Source organism: Lissotriton helveticus, chromosome 10 (assembly GCF_964261635.1).
Source record: "Lissotriton helveticus chromosome 10, aLisHel1.1, whole genome shotgun sequence".
Taxonomy (NCBI): Eukaryota; Metazoa; Chordata; class Amphibia; order Caudata; family Salamandridae; genus Lissotriton; species Lissotriton helveticus.
Window position 1 is genome coordinate 422,674,484 of NC_136071.1, and position 26,827 is coordinate 422,701,310.

Here is a 26,827-nt window from a genome sequence, read left to right on the forward strand (position 1 = left end):
CCCCATGTGTGTTGGTCTGTCGTGACCCTGCCATATGAAAGAGGGGGTCTTAACTTCCCAGATTTCCAATTGGACTATTTGGTGGCCCAATGCCGCTATGCACATGCCTGGTTTCACCCTGACGCCCGTATCCCATTTTTGAGACCAGAGGCAGACCTAGTTCTACCGGGCAAATTGAGTGAGGTGTTGCCGGTTGGCTTCCCACGAGACAGGCGGGACATTCAGACAATGTCGACTACTGCTTGGGACAAACTGAGGGTACATATGGGTGCTACATCCCTATACTCCTCTGCGCTGCCATTGCCCAATGCAAAATCAACAATTGATGGACAGAATGCAGAACAATGTCATACATTCACCCCAGTACAGAGATCTGGGCCTAAATCCATCGTTTTTTTGCACTCCACACCACCCCAGGTCAGACATGGCCATATGCAAATCAGCCTTGACCCTGTGCCTCATGGGAACAGTCCAGCCCAAACTGCCAAGCCATGTCTTTCCTGGACCTGAATCAAGCATCCAAGGACCGGTTTCTGGCTATCAGCCTTCATCAGCCTGGATAGCTTGACTCCAGGGGTGTGGAGAGCATGGGACTCACGTCTGAGCATACCCATCTCACTCGGTGTGACAAATGCAAAACCAGCAATTGATGGACAGAATGCAGAACAATGTCATACATTCACCCCAGTACAGAGATCTGGGTCTAAATCCATCGTTTTTTTGCACTCCACACCACCCCAGGTCAGACATGGCCATATGCAAATCAGCCTTGACCCTGTGCCTCATGGGAACAGTCCAGCCCGAACTGCCAAGCCATGTCTTTCCTGGACCGGAATCAAGCATCCAAGGACCGGTTTCTGGCTATCAGCCTTCATCAGCCTGGATAGCTTGCCTCCAGTGGTGTGGAGAGCATGGGACTCACGTCTGAGCATACCCATCCCACTCAGGGTGACAAATGCAAAACCAACAATTGATGGACAGAATGCAGAACAATGTCACACATTCACCCCAGTACAGAGATCTGGGCCTAAATCCATCGTTTTTTTGCACTCCACACCACCCCAGGTCAGACATGGCCATATACAAATAAGCCTTGACCCTGTGCCTCATGGGAACAGTCCAGCCCGAACTGCCAAGCCATGTCTTTCCTGGACAGGAATCAAGCATCCAAGGACCGGTTTCTGGCTATCAGCCTTCATCAGCCTGGATAGCTTGACTCCAGTGGTGTGGAGAGCATGGGACTCACATTTGATCATACCCATCCCACTCGGGGTGACAAATGCAAAACCAACAATTGATGGACAGAATGCAGAACAATGTCATACATTCACCCCAGTACAGAGATCTGGGCCTAAATCCATCATTTTTTTGCACTCCACACCACCCCAGGTCAGACTGTCATGTATTCCTATCGGTTCTGAATCGATCCCCCTATTCCTGACCCTATTCTAGTTAAACAAACCAACAAGTTAACTAGCAGTCAGCCCATGAGGCAGAAAACCCCCATGATGCAGATACCGTTATCTGACGCAGTCACACTACGGCACAGGAACGTGTTATCTGATTAGGTCATAACGCTTGCGATCTAATTAGACAAGCGATATTCCTCCAGCCCCTGATAAGGCATACGGAGTTCTCATAACAAATCAAACCTATGTCAACCTGGGCAAAACCCTGCGGCCATTGTTTTGATTTCACCGAGAACTTTAGTAAAAGAATGTGCTAACGAGCAAGTCGTATGACATCTTTATTGACGTATCTATGTCCATCCTTACGTCAATCTCGGCACCTTAAAGGTATAAATATTACCGATCTTGCCATATGCAAACACAGGCGTGGTGACGAGACGGAGCAGCCATACTTGCCGAAGCCGAGAGCAGAGCAGACCCCGCTGGCAGCAGCCCCGCCTTCCTGACGCGCTGAGAGACGCGCTGCTTTCTCCTGCCGAGAATCCAGCACCGGCGTTTCTGGGCAGCCCTCGCAGGCCGCCTGGAATATCGAGACCAGAGAGAGAGATACCATTCCTCATTCATCCTAAATTCCAGGTACAGAACTGAATAACCCCTCACAGAGAATTCTTTAGTTATTCACTTGGCAAAAACAAACTTAACTTAAACTGTAACTTTCTATTCCCGCCCACGTATTAGACTTAGGTCAGGTACACGGGGTAGGCGTATCTAGAAACACCAGTTGAGTACGTTTAGTCAAATGTATATGTGTATGTAATATATTTTATTCATTTTAAAACATCATATGGCTTAGAAACCATATCAATGTTTTTACAGTATTACTTTATACTATTGCTTTTAATGTATGCACTTTACTTAACTATAAGTATTGCAATAATATCGATCCATTTCTCTTGTACGAGAAAAGAGACTGATCAATAAATAACACCTTTTTATTGAACACGCCCGTCTCTTCCTTTTCTCTACATTCTGATGAGACTAAGAATGCACGTACTGACTGAGTAAAATAAATTGCCTTTTGTTCACACGACTCTCGAGATTGACTCTTGATTAGGGGAGAGCAAAGTTGTCATGTTCTATGGTTGTCAGAAACTAAATCCCTTCTTGTCTAATCAGGGAAGTTAATTCCTCCTTGAACATTCGAGAAAGTTTCTAGCGAACTCTGAGCTACGCTGGCAAACCCAAAACTTTAAGTCTAGTATCGACAGTAGTAGACCTAGTTAACGTCTGGCCTAGGCCTTTACTGCTGTAGGTATTATTCCAATGCGGAGAGCCTATTGGGAAGATAGGAACTACACTACATGGCGCCCAACGCGTTTGGAAAGGGCGATAAAACTAACGTAAGACATTTAGAGTAACTCAATCGTGCTTTCTCACTCAGACCCCTTTTCCCAAATACTCCAAAGACGTCTGGAGTGGGTGAAAGGTTATATCCGCCAGACCTCGCAGGAGGGAACTCCTATGTATGGTTCTTGGTATAAGTCAACGTTGAAGGATACACTGTTCCAAAATATTGTGCATCTAATCTTTGTTTCCATAAGAAACCTGATCTGCAAACAAAAGACATAAGCTTCCTGTCGGTAAAATGGCAGAGAGTGATGATGAAAGAGAGGCAGTTAGATTAGCAACTGAACTCGCAGATGCTGATGCTACCATGCAAGCAGCAGACGCGGATATAATACTCATTCCGGTCATCAAAAGGAGATCTATAACCTTAAAACTTATAGAAAATGGACTGACACCTAGAGGTGGCACAGTCATATTCGTAATTGAGGCACACGAATATCGGCAGACAGAGGTATACTATTCATGGATACATTTTCCAGCAGCAAATGCTGTAACAAAGTACTTCCACTATTACAAAATAGAGGAACCTCCTGAAATGAGTACACTCCTTTCGGGGAGGTGGAAGTACCACTCAAATTCCAAGAGCATTTGCTCTTATTTGATGGCGCCCTAAAACATAATAATCACATCACCAGGCTCGGTCCTTTAGGTAGACCAGGAGCAACGTGGCCGGTCTTAGCCGGATACACACCACACCCAGACATCGAAGGGATGTCTACAGGAGAGCTGTTAATACAGCTAAAACAATTACTAAAAATTCATAGACAATTAGTCCAATATGTAATGCGGACTTCAACAATTCAGCCAGCGATTAAACTTCCACAGCTGACCCCTCACCAGGGGAACACAAATAAAATTACACCACAGAACATCCAATCCTGCCTAGGTAAAGTACCGGCTAAACGGGAACAAATACCATTCTGGTTGGCACAGAAAATTACCCAAATAGAGGCGGTGTTTCCTGACACCACCCCGCTAGAAAAACACAGGATTCTGACTATCTGTCTTCCTATGGGAATCGCACCACACATAGAGGACTGTGACACTTGGGGTACAGTCTTTGCTTCCATCTACACAAAAACGCACGGTGTTCCATCCATTTCGGTAATACCAGATGTGCTAAAACAAATTCAAGACGAATATGGTCCTGAACCCGCTTTAACTCTTGGTATGAAATTACTAAAAGACTTCAAGCAGGTCTCGGCTATATTATTAGCCAACATAAAAGGTGAAGCAGCAAACGTGGCGATCCGCCAGAGGTTAAAAGAGACAGATATAGCAGACCAACCAGCTGAAATTGCCAGAATCATAGAAAAATCCTATGAGGAACTAGGTAGAGATAGTTTAGGTGGAATACCAGTAAAACCGCAACTGACTGAAAGTCCAGAAAAAATATTTTTTAATAATAATTCACCGAAAAGGAACTGGGATGGAAACAAACAATCCAATCCTAAAGGAAAGAAATTCCAGTCCAGAGGAAGGTCTCCTAGGCGAAGAGAGAAATCTCCGAACCAAAGACACAGGTCACCCCAGAGTGACCCCTCTGGGAATAGATATAACCTTAGAAATAGGGATAATATAAAAAAACCTGATAGATATCAAGACATTGATACACGTCCCTCTCAATCTTTTCAGACTTCCTCGCAGAAATCGGAAAGAAGAGGACGATCAGAACAAAGAGAAGAGCACGCCAAGTCCAAAGACAAGGAACCTGCTCAGCTAAAAAAGAAATTACAATTTCCAAAAAAGAAGGTAGCCAGTATCAAGGTAGTTAACAATGCCGAGAATACTGAGGACACAACTGAAAAACGGAGAGTGGGCTCAGACAATGCTAGACAGTGCAGCAGAAGTGAGCATAGCTCGCAAAGTCCTTATGAATCATCTGGAGACAGTGGACACGAATGAATATCTTCAAGTGGAAACTGCGGACACCAGAGTTATCAAACCCCACAAAATATACGAAATAACATTACGTATAGAGGGAGATAAGACTAGGAAAATAAGGGGACTATTTTGGGATAATCTCTCCAAGGGCTATGATATCCTTCTAGCTGAAAAAGACTGGCCACCAGAGTTTGTCAGGGAGTGCCCTCATGGCGAAGAAGTAATTATGCCTGCCTTCTCAAATCAAATTCCAATTCATAAAAAATACACACTTGCTAGAAAGTGGGCAGTGGCTCTAGCACCTGCTTTATATAAAAATCATGTAGGATGGGATGAGGATTCTCCTCCTCACAAAATCCAGTTAAAATCACAACCTACTGCACAAAGGCAGTACCCAATTAAGCAAGAAGCTAAAAAACAGGTAAATGAAATACTAGATCAGCTAGAATACCAGGGGGTGATTGAAACTTGCACCTCACAAATGAACAATCCTTTGTTTCCGGTCTCCAAACCAGACAATTCATATCGTCTAGTTTTGGATTACCGACACCTTAACACATGTTGCAAAACTTTTGCAGTGCAAAACTCACACAGTGCTGCACTAATGAATAACATAGTGCGCAAAAAATACAAAACAACCTTGGACATCTCCAATGGATTCTTTTGTCAAAACATAGCACCAGAGAGCAGATATTTAACTGCATTCTCAGTAAATGGCACTCAAAAACAATTCTGTCGGTTAGCCCAGGGGTACAAGAACAGCCCGGGGGTATTCTCAGCGAGAGTAACAGAATTACTACAACTATATGATGATGAAGCATTATCTTATGTCGATGACATTTACTTAACAGATGATGACTTGGAGACTCACTTGAAAAGAGTGAACACCATAATACTTGGGTTCGCAGCAGAGGGTTACAAATTCAACTTTAAAAAGTCCAGAATTGCCCATCTGACGGTCCTATTCTTAGGATATGAGTTATCAAGTGAAGGCAAAAGCCTGGCTGACAATTTCCTAGAGAAATGTGCCGTACTCCAAGCACCTAGAACACTAAAAAACTTACAGTCAATTCTAGGCTTCCTAAATTTCGGAAGAACATACATTGCAAATTACACAGAAAGGGTCAAACCCCTTTATGATCGAATTAAACCAGACTTTAAAAGATCCAGTTGGACTCAAATACACACAGAAATTTTGAGATCCTTACAAACAGACATGCTAATTAAAACAAAATTAGAAACACGTGATAACACACGCAATCTTGTGATTCGAGTCATCCCAGGGAGATGCGGATTCACATACCTGACCTCTAATGAGGGGGAAAAGGTACCAATTGCATTCAAATCACACTTGTACACAGATTCTGAACAGAAATTCAGCAACAAAGAAAAAATTGTTCATGCAGTTCAAACCGCAATAGCTAGAGAAAAAGACATAGCTGACGGTAGACATATCACAGTCAGAACAGCTGAATCAGCCTTTGAGGCATTAACAACACCGTGTAATTTACCAACAACAACATTGGATCCAGAATGGTTACAATGGGTGAATTCAATCACAACGGACAAAGTATACTACTACTTTGATCCAGAACTAGAAGAAATGGAAAATCTAGAATATGAAAAAACATACCCTCTGCCAATCGACATTCTGCCTCTACGACATTACGCCTGTGTAATCTATACAGACGGACATGCTCAACCCCCCGTTTGGGGCGAACAGGCATACAACCCCACAAGTGGGATTACAAAAGAAGTGTGGCGCGGAGGTAAACTAAAACCTCTATTAACAAAGACACACTCAGTAGAAAGTAATTCAGAACAACAAACTGAAATATTAGCTTTAAAAATGGCGCTAGATAATGCGGATCGCGAATTCCCGACACTTATAGTGTCAGATTCATATTACTGCGTCAAATCATATAACAGCGATTTGCAGACATGGATTCAAAAAGGTTACAAAGATGACACAGATGCACCAATAAAGCAGAAACTGCTCTGGGAACAAATAGCTCTTTTACAAAAAGAGCTACCAAAGACTCACGTGACTCACTCACTGAGTCATCAGCGTGATGGCGTTCACGTTGTAGGGAATTCATTGGCTGAAACAGCCGCAGCGGCAGCCACTAAATCGGCTCCCGTAGTTCGAAAAAAGCGTACATTAAAATACATTGACGGTGAAACAGTGCTGGCGGTGAAAACGTCATCAAAAGGCGACTGCTCAGCGTTACCGATCAACTATCCACTCAATTATACATACATAATCGATGCAAACTTCGTCCCTTTTGCTCGAATCCCTGGAGTGGGGGATAGAGTGATTCCAAACATGGACAGGAGAAACTTGTTAATCGCAGACGCCCACATGGGCGAGGGTCTCAGACACCTTAAGCTAAAAGATTCTCTGGAAGAATTACAATCACGGTACTGGTGGCCAGGCATGAGCCTGCATCATACCATGTTTGTAAAAAACTGCCCAAACTGCAACAGAAATCGCAGTGGGGAGAGAAAAAGTGTAATACGGTGGAATCTGACTGCAGATAATATCACCAGTAAAGAGCAAGGCTTGCGATTAACATACACAGGCTAGTTTCCACTTATAATGTAGATCACCAGCACTCGGCTGACGTCCGGACTGTTATACAAAGATTTGCGGGTCTAAATGGCATATACGCTAAGCGCATGCTACGTTTGACTATTGTTTTCACTCAAGCCCTCCAGCCTGGGGGGAAACATGGCCAAATGAGCATAGTCCAGCGGGAATCTTCTCACTTCCTTCCTGAGGGTACGGGACGGTGTAAAGAAAAAACCAAGGCATAAAGCAATCTATAACGGAAAGGATATTAGGTTCGGGAGCTGGGTGGGTCAAACATCTAATAAGTGTCCAACGTAGTCTCAATAACTTGCCAAGAAATTCTCTGAAGGGATTCAGTGCGTACAAATTATTATTTGGAACTAGGATGATGATCTCTGACATTGATAGTCAGACTTCAGTGGTGAAAGAAAAAACCTTTGATATCAAAGACCGTTTGGCTATTTTGCAGGACTTAAACAAAACAAGAAAAGACCTGAGCAACATAAAGTTGAAACAACAGCCAACAACCACTGAAGAACCACCACCTGTCCCAGCAAGACCTGTCTGGATTCCAAAAGTCGGGGATCTAGTCAGGGAAAAGATCGCGGTAAAGAAGGAATTTGGGCCTTCTTACAGAAAAGCAGTTCCTGTCTTGTCTGTCAACGGGACAAGATCAGTTGTACTACCGCCACTTGCTGGTAAAAAGGAGAACCGAGTTGTATCCATCGACCTGGTAAAACCACAACATGTGGCCGATAACAAACAGTAGGCCAAGTGGACTCCCAATAAGTAGCAGAACACCAAGGTTTGCTACCAGTACAGAGGTCCTAACGAAGAGGCTCATCACATTCGAAACGCCTACAGAAGAACAACAAGGACTATGCAACAATGCAATAGAACTCAGACCGCTGAAAACCCAAATAAAAACATTTAGCAGAGACACACCAATCTATAATGAAGTACCAAGTGAAAATGCAAGAAACAAAAATCCTGAACCAATTGGAACAATTGACAGAACTGCATCCGGCTACTTCATTAACTTCGATGATTCCTCTGAGGGCTTCAGCGAATCAAAGACACAGCCATCATCAAAATCCTTTAAAGACAAAGCTAAGGAACTTTTGAAACAACTGAAAGAAACATATCTGATTTCCCCATGGATTGAATTTTGGGTGGGTTTTGGTGCATTTATCCTCATACTTTGGCTCATCATGGTACTTGCTTTGGGACGCTTCATTGAGGGAAAATATGCTAAAATGAACACAGCAAGTCAGAAAATCAACTTGATCCTCAAACCACACACATCTTCACACGTCGAGAAAAGAGAACTTTCTTCAGCCAACTTCACAGCCAATCCGATACCTGGTGGGGTAGCCTGGGACAACACTGACTATGAAATTTATGGTCCGGTCGAGATCCTGAAATATCCACACCAAATTAAGATCTCCTTGAGTGACTTTGCAAAACCAAACTCATTTGCTGATGATTGGGACTTCGAAAGCATTAATAATATGATGTCTGACTTAGTAATGTCTGCTAAATTTACCAAACATGATTATTTGCAGGGTTCTACAAATTATGACAGTATGTATTGCTATAACCACTATGGTAACCACTTTTTACATAGATCTGCACAACCTAGAAATGTTTTAAATTATAATCAATGGGAACATTGTGCAACACCTCCAAAAGGGAGCTCAAGAACCGTTTACGACAAATATTCATATTTTTCAGGTTTTAACACAAGTAATGCTGAAACATTTTATTTTAAATTGTCGAACAAGACAGGAACCAAAACCATGATAACCAACACAAAATTGTTATATTCAGACTCATTTTTTGAACAAATGAATACTTTTGGATTTGAATATTGGGACAAAAATGTTGAATTGAAAAGTGTTTGGGGTACAAAAGAATGGCAAGTACAGGGTATAGAAGCTTTGTTTAGAGCCTGCATGATCCCAGAACAAATGATATTTTTAAATGACACTGTTCAACAAACCACCTGTCTTGGCCTAGCCAAAATCAAAGATTTAAATAAACCGTCTATTCCAAAGCCAACAATGTTTAGCAACACTTCTACAGATGAAGAGATAGACGTAAACCATATATTAAACCAAAACAGAACACATCCTGATTGGAAACAGTGGTTGATCTGGCCAACAGATACTAATAACTGTCAAGACAGATTCCTGAACAAAACACAGGGGTTCAAAATGACCAGGCCAGACCCTAGATATCCCCAAAGACATCACCCAGGGATAATAACAACCTACAGTGTGGGCAAATTATGCCTTCAATGGCTACAAACTTCCACACTGGCTGAAATTAAGCAACACCTAACTTTACTTACTGATGGTGCTGACTTGCGTGATTTCACTTTGGGACCACGCAAACAGCGTCAAAAGCGTTTCATAGCAGCCTCTGTATATGCAGCATACAATGAGGCCTGGAAGGTTACTCAAATTGAAACAGCAGAGAGAATACGGGAAATTGACCGTATTAATTTGGAAAAATCACTTTCTGTAGTGGACAATGGGTTAATGACTCTGTCCTCCAGAATTTTTTCTTTGGACAGCATTGTGTCTTCAGCAATCGACATATTATCGCAAGACTTTCTGTTATTACAACATGGTCAGTCACAATTGCGTTCTATTGTACAGCTTGGCTGGACGTTACAAAATCTGCGTTCAGGCTATGTGCCTTGGCGTTTAATCAACACAACGTCACTATTCCAAATCTTTAACCTTACTGATAGACAAATCGGTATGGCGCAAAAGGGTGCTGATTATACAATCTTGAGCATTGAAAAACTAGAAAGATTACCAATGACAATGTCAGAACGACCTGTCAGTGAATGGATAATACACGGAATCATAAATATTCCAATCTCAACCTTCAGGTTTCAATACTGCCAAAAATATATACAGGCTGGCATGTACGAGAAATTGGGAAAGAGGTACCTTAAAACAACTTGGAGCCTGCCCTATTCACATGCATGTGTCAGTAATAAAGGACAGAAAGTGTTTCTTAGTGGCAACAATTGTGCGATGTCACTAAGCGGCACGCTTCTGTGTAACGGAATTAGTTTGCATGGAGCCTGTGAAGGGAATTTATACAACCTTTCATGTCACCAGCAAGGCGCACCTGCAACTGAAATAGAACCATTCTTTCAAAGACTCTATAATGGGAGTTACATTCTTATTGTAGACCGCAGATGTTGTAGTCTTATGCCCGGGACTCCTTATCTAGTTACTACGACTGCGAAGGTCAAGTGCTGTGGACGCTCATTGTTCCCCAGCTCCTTCCCAGACAGGGAGGCAAGGGCATGGCCCGATTTGAAAATTACTTCTATTCGAATAGATACTTTAAGCAGAATGAAAACAGTCCTTCTTCAGACGCCTACCAGGCTCTCGTCATCAAAAGAAACATATGATCTACAAGTCGCAAGGACGACTGCAGAGATACATACATTATTATCAACTAATTCCCCCGTACATTTCGCGGAAATCCTGAATGAAATCTTAAATATTTCTGATACCAATGGGGTCTCACAGGTATTTAAGACAGTATTTTCGATGGCATTAACACCATTCAAAGCCATACTGGGTATTTTTCCAGATTTCGTCCATTCGATTTTTGGCGGACTTCCCCTGATCCTGGGACTAATTGCAGGAATCCTATTCTTAGTCCTTATTTTTCGTTATGGCAACCCATGTCACAGACAAAACTCTTGCGACAAGGGAAGAAACAATCCTAGCCATTGGATACCGGGACCGGATATCAAAAATCCTGGGACTCTCCCGGCTTAGAGACCTGAACATGACTTGGTTTCTATCATTTCGACCAATGTGGCAAAGATGTGTTTTACCTGTATTGAGGTGTCTGCTATGCGGAGAAGAATGCGTGTTAGACACCTGTCTGACGCTACAATCGGATGCGCCGATGGATGCAGAAACATTGTTGAGCCCGATCAAGGTTCATGCTTTGTGCTGCCCTCAAAGGCTACCAATCCTGATGACGGCATTCGTGGAAGCTTCACCACTACGATTGATGGGTAGTGAAGTTCAAGATGAAAGCAGCATCGAACAGGTACGACCTTCTGTCAGTAATGCAAATCAGAATGTCAATGGAGACAATCATGCGCAAGAATGCATGATTACACCTATTTCCGAGTTAGTGGAACTTTCCCAGGAAGCTGTTGACAGTTTTTTCGAAAGCCTAAATGAGACTTTTGAGCAAGCTCGCACACGGCGTTCCCTGAATTCGGCCTTCAACTTTAAAAATAAAGTCACATGAACATTTTCGCTCCAGTTCACGGACAGCAGTTTTTCCAGCAGCCCCAAATATTTTTGCATATTTTTCGGGACACTATCTTCTGCTTAAAGTAAGAACTATTCTTAGAGAACTAAGGTTTCTAAATTTTAGATAGCTTATAGACATTAGCTGCCCGCTGGCATGTTCATAAAGATATTTTATTCTGTGATGGAATGGTCTCGAAACTTTTTTCTGTCAGAAACCATTTCATGTGTAATTCTCATATACCAAATAAGCAATAATGTATACAAATGCGATTACTTTGGCATTTTTCTACAGCTTGAGTGCATACAATATATATGTCTGCAATTTTTCCGTATATTTGAAAATTTCAAAATGCATTTATGTATTTTGGGGTGGTAAGGTATACACACTACTCTATAGTATGTTGTACTATGTTATACTATGCCTAGATTAGTAAATATGTCCATAGTTAGCGTGGAGTGGGTGTCATGTATTCCTATCGGTTCTGAATCGATCCCCCTATTCCTGACCCTATTCTAGTTAAACAAACCAACAAGTTAACTAGCAGTCAGCCCATGAGGCAGAAAACCCCCATGATGCAGATACCGTTATCTGACGCAGTCACACTACGGCACAGGAACGTGTTATCTGATTAGGTCATAACGCTTGCGACCTAATTAGACAAGCGATATTCCTCCAGCCCCTGATAAGGCATACGGAGTTCTCATAACAAATCAAACCTATGACAACCTGGGCAAAACCCTGCGGCCATTGTTTTGATTTCACCGAGAACTTTAGTAAAAGAATGTGCTAACGAGCAAGTCGTATGACATCTTTATTGACGTATCTATGTCCATCCTTACGTCAATCTCAGCACCTTAAAGGTATAAATATTACCGATCTTGCCATATGCAAACACACGCGTGGTGACGAGACGGAGCAGCCATACTTGCCGAAGCCGAGAGCAGAGCAGACCCCGCTGGCAGCAGCCCCGCCTTCCTGACGCGCTGAGAGACGCGCTGCTTTCTCCTGCCGAGAATCCAGCACCGGCGTTTCTGGGCAGCCCTCGCAGGCCGCCTGGAATATCGAGACCAGAGAGAGAGATACCATTCCTCATTCATCCTAAATTCCAGTTACAGAACTGAATAACCCCTCACAGAGAATTCTTTAGTTATTCACTTGGCAAAAACAAACTTAACTTAAACTGTAACTTTCTATTCCCGCCCACGTATTAGACTTAGGTCAGGTACACGGGGTAGGCGTATCTAGAAACACCAGTTGAGTACGTTTAGTCAAATGTATATGTGTATGTAATATATTTTATTCATTTTAAAACATCATATGGCTTAGAAACCATATCAATGTTTTTACAGTATTACTTTATACTATTGCTTTTAATGTATGCACTTTACTTAACTATAAGTATTGCAATAATATCGATCCATTTCTCTTGTACGAGAAAAGAGACTGATCAATAAATAACACCTTTTTATTGAACACGCCCGTCTCTTCCTTTTCTCTACATTCTGATGAGACTAAGAATGCACGTACTGACTGAGTAAAATAAATTGCCTTTTGTTCACACGACTCTCGAGATTGACTCTTGATTAGGGGAGAGCAAAGTTGTCATGTTCTATGGTTGTCAGAAACTAAATCCCTTCTTGTCTAATCAGGGAAGTTAATTCCTCCTTGAACATTCGAGAAAGTTTCTAGCGAACTCTGAGCTACGCTGGCAAACCCAAAACTTTAAGTCTAGTATCGACAGTAGTAGACCTAGTTAACGTCTGGCCTAGGCCTTTACTGCTGTAGGTATTATTCCAATGCGCAGAGCCTATTGGGAAGATAGGAACTACACTACAAGACATGGCCATATGCAAATCAGGGTGGCAGGGTATGCTCAGACGTGAGTCCCTTGCTCACTTTGCCACTGGATTCAAGCAAGCCGGGCTGAAGACGGCTGGAATGCCAGAAACCGGTTCTCGGAAGCTTGTTTCCGGTCCAGGGAAGACATGGCTTGGCAGTTCGGGCTGGACTGTTCCCATGAGGCACAGGGTCAGACTGATTTGCATATAGCCATGTCTGAACTGGGGTGGCAGAGTGGGCTAAAGAACGGTGATGGAATAAACCCAGATCTTTTGACTGGGTGTGAGTGTTGGATTGATTCAAATGCTCCGTCCATCACCATCCCCTTTTGTACCGCTTTTGGCCGCCATAAGTGTGGCAGGGTATGCTCAGAAGTGAGTCCCTTGCTCACTTTGCCACTGGATTCAAGCAAGCCGGGCTGAAGACGGCTGGTATGCCAGAAACCGGTCCTCGGAAGCTTGTTTCCGGTCCAGGGAAGACATGGCTTGGCAGTTCGGGCTGGACTGTTCCCATGAGGCACAGGGTCAGACTGATTTGCATATAGCCATGTCTGACCTGGGGTGGCAGAGTGGGCTAAAGAACGTTGATGGATTAAACCCAGATCTTTTGACTGAGTGTGAGTGTTGGATTGATTCAGATGCTCCGTCCATCACCACCCCTTTTGTACCGCTTTTGGCCGCCATAAGTGTGGCAGAGTATGCTCAGAAGTGAGTCCCTTGCTCACTTTGCCACTGGATTCAAGCAAGCCGGGCTGAAGACGGCTGGAATGCCAGAAACCGGTCCTCGGAAGCTTGTTTCCGGTCCAGGGAAGACATGGCTTGGCAGTTCGGGCTGGACTGTTCCCATGAGGCACAGGGTCAGACTATTTGCATATAGCCATGTCTGAACTGGGGTGGCAGAGTGGGCTAAAGAACGGTGATGAATTAAACCCAGATCTTTTGACTGGGTGTGAGTGTCTGATTGATTCTGATGCTCCGTCCATCACCACCCCCTTTTGTACTGCAAAGAATAAATAGTTCCCGAGCACAAAAAGTCTTCTTATAGTCTTTAGAGAAAAGATATATACTTTCAAGAGTCCAATAAGTTAATTCCTTTTATTTCCTTTATCTTTTCTCGTCACACATCTGAGAATTCTTCGTCAGTCTTTCAATATTCATCAAATTCACATCAACGTAGCCAATGGAAAAACCAAAGCCAACACGTGTTTCGTCATGGGGCACAGTCACCCAAATGACTTCTTCAGGGCATATAGATCAAATGTATCAACGGTATATATACGCCAATTCCAGAAATCAATAATTTTCCAAGTAGAGAATTAGAACTCTATCCATTCCTATTGTGGAGTTCTTCATATGGATAAATGTATAGATGATATTCTCGGAGAGTACTCCCTGCCACATCAAATGCGATCCATATTCGTTTTGTACTGCCATTGCCCAATGCCAGATGGTTCCCACTCACAGGGGAAGGAATAGTACAGCGCGTTCTGGCGGCAGCTGACATTGGGAAGATAGGTGACTTGTTCCTGGGGGGGCCATATCTTTTCCATTGACGAAGACGACAGGTTCATCGACTGCAGCTTTATGACTCGCTTCTTAATGAACAGAATAAAATCCGCATTGCGTGCAGCATTCCCCTCATATCTGGTCAGACCTGACTAGTTCCCCCCACTTAGTCTGGTCTTGGAGAGTGCGAATGGTGAACGCCTCATTTCCAAAATGTACACGGCATGCGCCCAGATGCTACCTGTAGAAGACTCCAAGATTAGACAGGAATGGGAGACAGATACAGGCGGAGAGATCACAGATGATCAGTGGGAGAAGTGTTGCAGAGTCACCCGAGACGTCTCACTTAACAGTCCCCATAAGGTACTACATTTCAAATTTCTCCGCCGAGCCTATTTTACACCAGTCAAGGCCCACAACATAGATCCTACTAAGTCACACAATTGCTTAAAATGCTTATCCCCACATGCCGACTTTCTACATGTGGCCTGGACCTGTCCTCGCCTACGGTCCTACTGGGCGGCGGTGCATGAGACCCTAGGGAAAATAATTGGGATTCCACTTGTCCCCCTTCCTGAAATTGCCCTCATGGGCTACACAGTTCAGATTCCCAAGAAAGTAAGGAGATTGGCGACTCTGGCTCTTTTGCTAGCAAAGAGGGAGGTGGGCATTCACTGGGGCAGGAAGTCAGCCCCCAAACTACAAGATTGGCTGAACAGCTTAGTATTTTGCAACACCAATGCAGAATTGTACGCCAGTCTTATGCCACTGACGTCCCAGCCCAAAGATATATGGGGACCGCTCAGGGTATATCTGGGCGTTACCAAGCAAACTGCCGTTGCACAGGTAGATAACGGCATAGTGCCGGAAGGGGTGGGCTGAGGGATTGATACTGGATACTCTGTTTAGAATACTTGCACCACTGTTTAGTAGGCTTGTAATACATTGACTGCCTTAGTGCTACGGCTTGGAGTGGGATTGTGGGGGTTGTGGGGGGGAGGGCGGATACTGGCGACTGATAGTTGTTGCCTCTGCACTGGTCAATATATTGTGTATTTTAATATCGCCAAATGATAGGATCGATTTGTTCTAAATATCAAGAGACTTTATGCAATGCAATGTAAACGTTATCCTTTATTTGAAAAATAAAGTGTTATAATAAAGAATGATTTCAAGACCTTCCTTTCAAATGGGACTGTGACTTCAGTGGAATTGCATGCCGGGTCACTAACAGCTTTAGGGAATGCTCCCTCAAAGCCTTCAGTGCCATGACTCGGCAGACGGCGCATGACTTGGAGTTGTGGTTGCGGTCCAGACACCACAAACACACAAGTGGCGGGCCCGTACCGACATGGCACGGTGACAGGCATCACATGGTTTAAAATCTGTCTTCCTTTCTGATATCCTCGACACACCAGGATGCAAAAAAACCGTTAACATTTTTTTGACAATATGTCTCAAATCTCCTATCAAAAAGTGACAGAGGGGTAGCTCTTCTCTCAGATCAGCACTGGTTGGCGTGGAAAGAAAAGAACTGTGGTCAGCTCCGAAGTGGCACCTATATAGGTGGCAGGGAAGTCGCTTCTGGTGCTGGTGCCGACACCACGCGGATCAGACCGATGACACCTACTAGCACGCAGGGGTACTGCTCGTGAAAAAATCTTGTGGATCCAGTCTAATTACTTGGGAAATTCAAAGCTAAGCAATTGGTGGCTAGATGTCTCTATCAGATATGGATATACAGTAATAACACATTCTCAGGTAATCCTCTAAATGACTCTATTGGTAATTTTGTCTCTCCTGTGTAAATAAAGTATACTTTGTCCTTCCTCTCTGTGTCTCGAATCAGGACCACAGGGAGTCTTGAATTGCCATGGCCTAGGCTCGCTGATAGATCAAGCGCTCTATTGGTTGCTCGGTATGCACTCTCACAAGGAGCCAAGCGCTTCTTTAGGCAACATTTCACATGTCACTTAACTTGGTTGTGAAGTACGTGATGCAGCAGATCAAGAGACAGACAACTTGACAGGAGTTACTAAGCACAGCAGGTACCAACGTTTCTGCGTTCAGTTTCAGGAACTTCATTTCCCAACACCCTTATTAGTTCATTGCTGTCATATTAAGGTAGGTCAGCAGCCTGAAGATAGCTACCACAGTAGTCCACTGGGCCTGCCCTTTGGCCATGTCTATAATGCTCTGGATGCTGGCACTGTGCCTGTTACTCCTCCCCAAGCTCTACAGGCACCTCTTAAAGGCATATCTTGAACGCTATGTGCCCATGCTACACTACAAATATTTAGGCCAAGCCATGAGGACACTCAGGACTGGATTAGACATTAAAGAATGTTTTCGCTTGGCATTCCTTTCACTAGAGCCTATTGTGTTGGTCTTTCACTGTACACAGAAGACCAGAAGACACAGGGCCTGGTATTCAACCAGGTCCAAAGGTAAACCATTCTACCTCTAAAGGAAGTTAAGAAGTGATATAATCTGTGCTGTTCATGAGTATTGATTAAAATGCCAAATGCTTTATAAGTAGTTCTGAAGTTCCTAATATTTTCTTCCCCCTTAAATCATATAACCTAACCTTCACTTATATCTCTAACAACATTGCTGCTCAATGATTACTAAATGTAACTTATAGGTGAGATAATTCTAACTTGAACTCTAAATCTAGTTTTGGACATCAAACTGTTACCCTAATCTTGGTCTATAGTAATCACCATCCCTAGGCCTAACCTTAACCCATTATCATACATTTACTATTTCTATACCTACTCCCTGCTCCAGTTCTATTGTTAAATGTATCCTTAACTGTTAGTCTTGGCTTTTTCTGTTGGTTTACCCCCAGGCTTTTCGCTTTTTGGCCTCCTGTTTTAGACCCTGTTTTTATTGGTTTTAGGACTCTGGGCACTTAACCACTGCTTTTCAGTGTTAAAGTGCATATCCTCTCCATGTAAATTGGGTTTATGGATTGGTGTTTCCATGATTGGCTTATTTGGTTTACTACTAAGTACAGTGCACTGTGTGTGCCCAGGGCCTGTAAATCAAAGGCTGCTAGTGGGCCTGCAGCACTGATTGTACCAACCACACAAGCAGCCTTTCAAAGAATTCTCACACCTTCCATTGCAGTGTCTGCGAGCAGTTGTGACTGCTATGTCGACTTGGCAGGTGCACCCATATGCCAAGCACTAACCTTCCCTTTTAGTACATGTGAGACATTCCTTTAGGTAGGCCCAAGGTACCCCTATTGGCAGGTTGCAATGCATTTGAAAGGTTAGACATGTACTGATGTGCTTGACATGTCCTGATAGTGAAATACAGTGAAATTCATTTTTCACTATGGAAAGGCTATCTGTCTCATAGGATAGAATGGGAGTTTATGTATAACATCTTATAATTTCCCATTAGGGCAAGATATCTTACAACTTCCCATTAGGACAAGATAGAGAAATGGAGTTTAGTATGCCTGAATTCAGAATGTAAAAATGCATATTTTAACAAAGATGATTTTTATGTTGTGTGTTTGAAAATACCTCTTTTAGTAAGTGGGTATTTTCTTGCTTAGTCATCCTGTGTGCCTCTGCTGGGTTGATGATTTACTGTCTGGCTTTGGAGTGACAAGGGCTGGGAATGTGCATTCACTGTAGACAGCCAGGGGGGGGGTCGAGGTGTGTCCTGCCTTTCCTGAATGAGTGCGGCCTAGGCTGAAAAAAACTGGGGTGCATTCAGAGTAGTGGGAGGAGTTTCAATAGCCCATGAATAGGTCTGTTCTGCAGTTAGAGTGGTGAGATGAGAATTCCCTTACACCTGAAAGGGCCTGGTCTGCTTTGGACAATGCTGCCTCCACCTCCTGCCGGAAAGCTGGACGAGAACGAACAGAACTGGTTTGGGATGAGTACAGATACTCTCTTCCTAAAAGAACAAAGAGAAACAAAGTATAAATTTTGGGGCCCGGAACTTTAGATTACTGCTGAACTAAGGAACCTGCCAGGAAGAAGAGCTGGAAAAGCTGTCAGGAGGAACTGCCACTTTGCTGTGTGCTCTGCTGTGTTGGTATGCTGCTTGCTGCTTATGTCTTGGACAGGGAAATAATTGGATTGTACTTTCATCATCCTGCTGTTAGAGTTTTCTCCAAGGGCTTGAAGTTGATTCTGCCTCCTTTTAGAAGTCTCAAGGAGCTAAAGGAATTCAGTGAACTCACTGGAATCAAGGAAACTGCCAAGAAGAAGAGCTGGAAGAACTGCTAGGATGAGTTCTGCCCTGTCGCTGTGTTGTTGCTTTGTTGGGTTGGCCTGCAGTTGCTGCTTCTGCCTTGGGCAGTAAAAGGAAGGAAGTGAACTTTCTTTACTTGTGCTGAGTATCTCCAAGGACTTGAAATAGAGCAGGCCTCCTGTTCATGAAGTCTCAGGGACAGAAAAGACTTCACTTACTACTAGTTACTGCCTCAGGAATCGTGGGTTTCAGTTGCCATAGTGGGGGAGACAGCCAACACCGTCATCAACATCCCTGCTGGCTCCGTGTCCTGAAGGCACAGCAGAGGGCACCACCACACTTCGCAATGCAAACCTGGTCTCACTGACAGCGATGACCACTGCCGCCACCGAGCCGCTGCTTCCACCACAACCTGTGGGCACTGCACTGCCTTGCTTCACTCTGCCTTCCTGGTCTCACCAACAACGTTCCTGCCCACAACACCCGTGACCACACCGTGGTTAGGAGGCAGCACCCATAAGTTACACGACGCACCGCCCCGTCGCAAACCACAGTCTGGGCCAACCGACGCCCACTCCCAGTACGCTGGTCCGCACCGACGCAATCGGCCAGAACTGTTGGAGTCTGTTGTTTTCAGCACCGCAGTCGCACCGGACAGAGCTACTGACTTCAAGGAACTAGTTTTTTAAGTCATACTTGCAAAGCGCCTATTTTTCATTACTGTGTGTTGGTCTTTTGTGGCTTTGGTCTTGTTTACACAGATACATTTTGGTTATTTTTCTAAAACTGGTGTGGTGTGCTTTTGTAATGTTTTCACTGTATGACTGTTGATTATGTGCAAATGCTTCACACACTGCCTTGGAGATAAGCCTGACTGCTCGTGCCAGGCTACCAAGGGGGTGAGCAGGGGTTATTTCAGTAGTGTATCCCCCTTATCCTGACTAGAAAGAAGGGTCCCCATTTGGGCAAAGGTTCAAACAATAGCCTACTAGGGACCCACATTTCCAACGTTAACCCTCACTCTAACTCTTACCCTTATCCAAACATACCAAATAACCCTGTCTTAAAGTATTACCATCATCCTCACCTAGCCCTGGTCTACAACTTTCATCCTAGCCCTACACTGAGTTTCGGAAATGTAATTCATTCTACTCCTAAACCTAATTTTGTTCCTAATTCCTAAATGTGATATTCTACACAATGTTATTTTAAATAGCTTTTTTAACCATTTTATATTTTCCTGCTTTGTTGTCTCACTATTTTCATTTCTCGTTTTGTTCAGCGGTTTTGGAGCATAATGGAAAGTGGGTGATGTGGAACTACACAGCCTTCCAGGATAAATGTAATTCATCACAGTACTACTTTGAGCCTCTCTTATGTGAACATTAATTGGCGAGTACTAGTACATTAGGTAAGTATAGTGGCTGAAGAACGGACACCAACCCCCTCTAGTTGCACGAACGCTGCTCCTAAAAAGCACAGGAAGGGATTTTCCAACTTCTTCAGTTTACAACATGTAGAGCAAAAATGAACTTTTCCATCAGATATATAGGAAAAATGCAATTACGTCAGTAGTGGCATGAGCTTTCCTCATACAAGTGCAGCATGAGCAGTGGCAGAGCAAGTTTCTATTACACAAAGTGCAGGTTCACCACAGGTAGAACAAATGCAGGTGCCTTTAATACAAAACATGCCCAGCCCAGGCAGAAGCAACAAGGTCATCCCCACAGGGAGAACAACAGAGGCAAGCCAGAAACTGCCTATCTGCCTAGATGTGGTGTTTGGACTGCCCATCATAACAATATGGACTAGAAGGAGGGCCTGTGAATAAACATGACTACAAACGATAGTAACTCTCACAAATGTATCTAGTGAGCAGCATTCCCTAGAGAGTGGCAGTCAGAACTGGAGATAGGGAGGCATTCTCATTGCTATTGATTGCTGAAATGGCCGTGAATTTGCTTCTAATGTGCATCTTATAAACGCTGAATAACAGATGAAGCCAAGCAACCCTTCAAGCTGTCTCTCCCCAAAGATACGAATAGCCCAAGGGGCATCAGTCAAGCAAGTTTGTCATGCCTTGGGGAGGATCAAGTCTTGCTCGCAAAGACCTGCAAGGTGTGGAGCTGCAAGATGGTTTGTGCATCTGAACCTACCGAAGAGTGAAAGGCGGATGTGTCCAGCAAGGTGGCCACTTGGTGGTGAGTAAAGAGAAAAGAAGATTCATCCAGGCCTGCTTTTTCCAAATCAACCGAAAGAATCTCCCGAAACACCTTTAGAACATCTGTATGGAGACAGGACAGAGCAAACTTTCATTAGCATTCATTAGAGGCACACCCAATAGCTGCAGCACACCTGTTCACACACGAGGTCAGTTTTCTAACACACTTATGATTCAGACAAGCAGTGTAAATATACCTAGTTGTTCATCTAGTAACATACTCTCAAATTTATTTTCTAAGACTGTGGAGGATATCAAATTGCACTAATTTAAAGTATGTGCTAACAGAGACATTTGGAAAGTGTGTGCAAGTCCTTACCCATTCAGTTTCAGTAAATTATTCTGAGCAATCGTACTTCCATCTTTTCCTTCCCACTAGTTTAAGGGTCAGTTTTTGTGCTTATAGGGTCTTGTAAAGTGAGGTAAAGGGTCTACCACATGGTGTCAATTACAGTAACTCTGTCTTGGTGTTTTTTTTTTGCAGTACGTGTGGGATCTGTTTCCAGGCCTCCTCTGGTACCCCGGCCAGTTTGGCTTGCAGCAAGAACCCTCCTGAACTGGTTGTACATCCCCTGGAATGACACAGAATCTTGGCATTTCCATGTAAATGGTTCCATTTCAAGCAGCTTCATCAATCCACCTAGTTTTAGTCATATCTCTTCAAATGTTCCCGAATGGTAGCAATCCCAAATGTGTCATCTCCTGTGCATATTGTGTTTTCCTAATTTGTTCCTGGCTGTCCAGTCCATGATATGTCCCATTAAGTGCACCACCCACAGCCATTAGTAAGTGATCTGTCTCCACCCCTCTCCAGCACGTTTTTTGGCCCCTCAGTCAGCCAGCCAACAGTGGGTTGTTAAGCAAGATAATAGTGGTCAAAGACCGGGAGTCCTAGTCCTCCATCTTCATTGCTTCATAACGGCTACATTTTCTCTGCTGTATAAATCAGGTCTTTAAACAGTGTCTTTGATAAGAGCCACATGGCACCCTGAAAACTGCATTCACGTCTGTGCAACATCACCATGTTTTGTAATTTGCCATGAACCCCATAGATAAAGAAACTGTGATTCAAAACACTATCCAAGTAATTCACAATTCAGGTAGCTGGTCAGGGGTATAACCCTCTAGAGTACCCAGTAGGAAAAGTTATATCCTTGCAGTGTATAATCCTCAGTTCTCCAAGTTGTATCTAAGCATAGCAACTCCGTTATTAGGGAAAAGAGCAACAAGAGTTCTCAGCACTCTGATATTACATTATCTTCATTACTTTGACATTTGGGGCTGAATATAAAGAACTTTAGCTCATGGAGAGAATAGGTCAAAATTATATACGGTGGAACACTTCTTGCATTAATTGCCAGGTAACTGTATCAAAGCATTTTTGACCTGTAGTGGTACAATTAATGATTCTTACCATCTGTAGACAATTATTCATAACATGTGAGAGCCATCTAGAGTTTATGACTTTATTTCAGTCTGGGTTAAACTGGCTTTGGCCTGGGTATACTAAAGCACTCATCACCCTCCTCTAGTCTAGATGATAGTGCTTTGATGAACAGTTTGGTATCTACTTTTAACATTGGCAGGGGTTTATGCCCTTTAAAACCATGAAGGTCCTTGCTTCGCTTTTGCACCTTTCAGAGAAGTATGTCCCCTTATGACATCAGCCATCAACACATGTCTTCACCCTATGTATAGACACTCAGAAGCTTGTTAGCTATCAGTTCAGAATGTTTATGATCAGAAACAATAGGCTTCTCATCAGTACCCAGTATCATTCCCCTACTGCTGCTAGCATGTTTTCTTGGGAAAGGTTTCTCTACAATTCCGTTTTCTGGCACTGTGTGAGTTTAGGCAGTTTGCTGAGACATAATCTCAAATGTATGCTATATCTGGGCAGTGCAGTTGAGTATACAGTAATTAGAAGAATCTAAGAAAGGTGTTATTAATAGCCACTTGTGTTTTTTCTGTCTCAATGTTTTGTTAGGTACTGCCTGTATATCTCTTCTTCGCTATCACCATTGAAGGAACCAAGCAAGCAGCAGTTTGTCTCCCTCCCTATTAAACTTTTCCCTTTATTGAGTGTGAGAATTTAGACAGCGTGTCACATAAGTTATTTAGTTTCTTCTATTCTTGCATTATTTCCAGCCTTTTCCCTAGTTCCATCAGGGAATTGGGTTCTAGTTCTGTATTTTGCGCTCTATGTGTTTAATTGTTATCCTAGGGTCATTATGGTGCTATAAAACTTGCCCTTATCAGTCTTCCACACAAACCACTATCAAGGCCTTCCATTCAGTGCCACATGAGCTACTTGTGCCTCAGTTACTTTTAAAATAGTTGTGCATTTCAATTCTCAGGTCAGCTTTGACTGCCAGAACGTTGAGCACCTCAACTCTTTGCTTCCATGTTGGGATATTATGGGGTCACATCCCATTTATGAGTGGCTGTGAACAGTGAGTGCTCAGACAGAAACCTACCCATACATGAGTATTCTAATAACCTATGGTGGTGGTCATTACTAACTAGAAGGTCATTTATTCTGCTTTTAATGTAACGCAAGCTGAGTAAACAAGTATGTTCTTGTTGCCCCATGCTGATTTGGGCATCTTTCCATCTTTCATTACCCATGACTGGGTTGATAATGATGTATTTTAGGTTGTTGTCTCTCAGCTTTCTTTTGACCATTTAAGTTCTCAAACTTAAATAGTCTTACCTTATGTGGGTGGTGGATAGCGTCACTGTTCTGGAAATCAAACAGCTTGGCTAGACGGGTTTCTGGTGGTGTGCTTTGCTTTGGCAGTGGTGCTTTAGGCTCTGAGAGTTCTCTCAGCTGGGAAAAAGGATGATAGGTATATGGGACAAAGGAAATCTTAAATCCAATTCTATGGGAACAACATATTTGAAGACATCTTGATCCCTTCAGGGAGCCCTAAGCACCTCAGGGCGATGCATCATGAACACTCTTCAGCATCTTCAACTATGGGCTCCAGATATTTCCCAGTGTCAGGCTGTGTGCTTCTCCTATGCTCTCAGTTATATGCTCCACAGCAGTTTCAATCCCCTAGACCCCCTACACAATTCACTGTATTCAGCTCTGACGAGCTTTGCCTTGATATTGGGTAAGTGTTGTTTTCCAGTACTGTCCATAAACTCTAATTGCTCCAATAGGCTTGTCAGCATGGGTTTAACAATTGTCTGGAATTGCCACTACCCATCTGATGGCAATATTTCCCCCCTTCAATTCATTTATATGCTGATCTGTGCACATTCAAAATCCTGTCTTTGCCCATGTCAATTGATGTAGACAAATCTCTGGGAGTGGGTATTCAAATGTAGCTTTGCCTCCAATATAAACTGAGTGAACATGTGGGAGCACTCACGTACCAGTTGTTTTAGATATTTGGGCTGGTATCTAATCATATTGTTGCTCTAAACACCAGACAAGAAGTCACCCAAGCCACACTTTCAGCAAGGCCCAGCAGCTCCCATACACAAAGAGTCCCAGTCCCACTTTCAATAAATTCAGGCCTTCTAGTCTGTGCAAGCTGGATGGAACCCTAAAAAGACGCGTTTCAGGTGGTCCTTCCCTGCCAGTAGGCCTGGTTAAGTGTGGCAAAACCACACCTATCCATCCAGCAGTTCACTTCAGTTTTAGTTTGCTACGCAGTCTGTGCGGATTCGGGCAAGGGTGAATCCACAATGGAAATTTCCAGTCCCAGCTTTATTTTGTTTGGTTTCTCAAAGTGATACAATTTCCCCTGTTCAGCTCTCACGAGGCAGGGCTGTGGTTGGGTTTCTCTCAAACAGCAAGCAGGATCAGGCCAATCTTTTTGTCTAGGCACTCTGTTCTGCCACATGTTGACTTCATGGCACCTTAAGGCAGTGCCCAATGGCACAGTTTCTAAATGCTGGCAGGTCTCATCAGCGGAACCTTCTCATCAACTTCATCAACCATGTCAAGAGCAACAGGACACAGCTCTGCACCACAAAACCTCCTGCCCAGACATCAGCTCTAGGGTTATGGCTCATCACACTGCAGATCTCTCACCTCTCTTCCAGTTCCCTCTCTTCCATCATCATGCCTCCCCTCTCAGTGGTTAGCCAGGTCTGTGGTCTGGAGCCCAACCATGAAGCAGCTTTTTAGACCATGCAGAGAAGCCTGCTAATCTCCAAACAAGAGCATCATGTTTCATGCCCTCAGCAACAAGTTTGGCCCAAGTATGGAAGGAGAAATGATGAGCGATGGGCAGCACTCAGGGGACTGCTTCAAAGCAGTGTCTTAAGGTCACCAGAAACATTTTCCTTCTCCTGCATTTGGATCTCTTATGCTTCATTTTCCAGCATGCCTCGATCTGTCTGCTTCATTTTTGTATCAAGATTTTGTTGGAGACAATGGGATTTTGATTGAATGTTCCTAGATCACATACATTCAATTACGTTGGGGAGTCATGCATCCCTCTAGAATTCTCTACACAAACACAGTACATGTAGGACAACTGTGGTTAGAGAAGAGGAAGTGGCTAACTAACAGGTCTCACATTGTATACACAGAGACACACAACTCAGGGACATTCCACAAATGCATCCCTGTTGGGACCGTCCATTGCCAGCCATAAGGTGTTAATTTACCTTCTAACTCCAAATCCACTAGGATCACCAAGAAATTTCTAAACATGTGCAAAGTAAGTGTTATTACTGGAAATATTTAATAAAATTGAATTTTAAGTAACTCTACTAGAAATAAGTAACCTTTGACTACATTGTCATGTTATGCATTGTAATGCTAGAAAGAGCCCTCTCTCAAAAGCACACACATATGCACAGACCCACAAAATACCCACATTATGTTAGCAAATGAGCTGGAGGAGTCCGCTTTCAAACAGACTTTGTGGAGACACAAAGTCCACATTTGTAAAGCGCACAATCACCCGTAAGGGTCTCTAGGCGCTGGGGGCCGTTGGGAAGATTAAGCGAGCTATTGCCCAGAGTCACATGGTGCTGGGCTAACCTGCCGCCGGAGCCGGGGATCGAACCGTGGCCCCCAGATTCTAGCGTCAGTCGCCCTGGCCGCGGCGCCACACCTCTTCACACACAACTAGATTGACAATACCAACACCATGTTCATGCAGAGACATGTAGTGCTCAGGCTTTATCTTTATCATTTATAATATATAATCACACACCGTACAAAGACTGACGTACACACATGCACAAATACACACACATTCATGAACAAATGCAATGAGACTGTTTTTCAGAAGTCCACTATCTATGAGGAAGACACATATGCACACATGCATCCTTAACAGTCAATGCACCCGATAAACATATGCATCAGAATGACCTCCAAATGTTATAGTTCCATGTAGATCAGGCACCAGACAATGGTGTAGCTCCCTCCTTTTCCCTTCTGATACATCCAGACCAAGGTACTGCAGGACCTGTAAGAAAAATATCAGAGGTAAAGTGG

General features: G+C 43.5%; 1 protein-coding gene across 1 annotated transcript in view; it reads right to left on the minus strand.

The window, feature by feature from the left end:
* The window catches only part of LOC144784026 (syntaxin-binding protein 4-like), a 1,158,996-nt gene that overhangs the window by 572,811 nt on the left and 559,358 nt on the right, over window positions 1-26,827 (minus strand). The window contains exons 14-15 of the mRNA XM_078662726.1: window positions 26,702-26,798; window positions 21,293-21,420 (exon numbers count right to left, since the gene is read on the minus strand). Coding sequence (XP_078518852.1) covers window positions 21,293-21,420; window positions 26,702-26,798 — 225 coding nt within the window. The remainder of the gene's footprint in view (window positions 1-21,292; window positions 21,421-26,701; window positions 26,799-26,827) is intronic.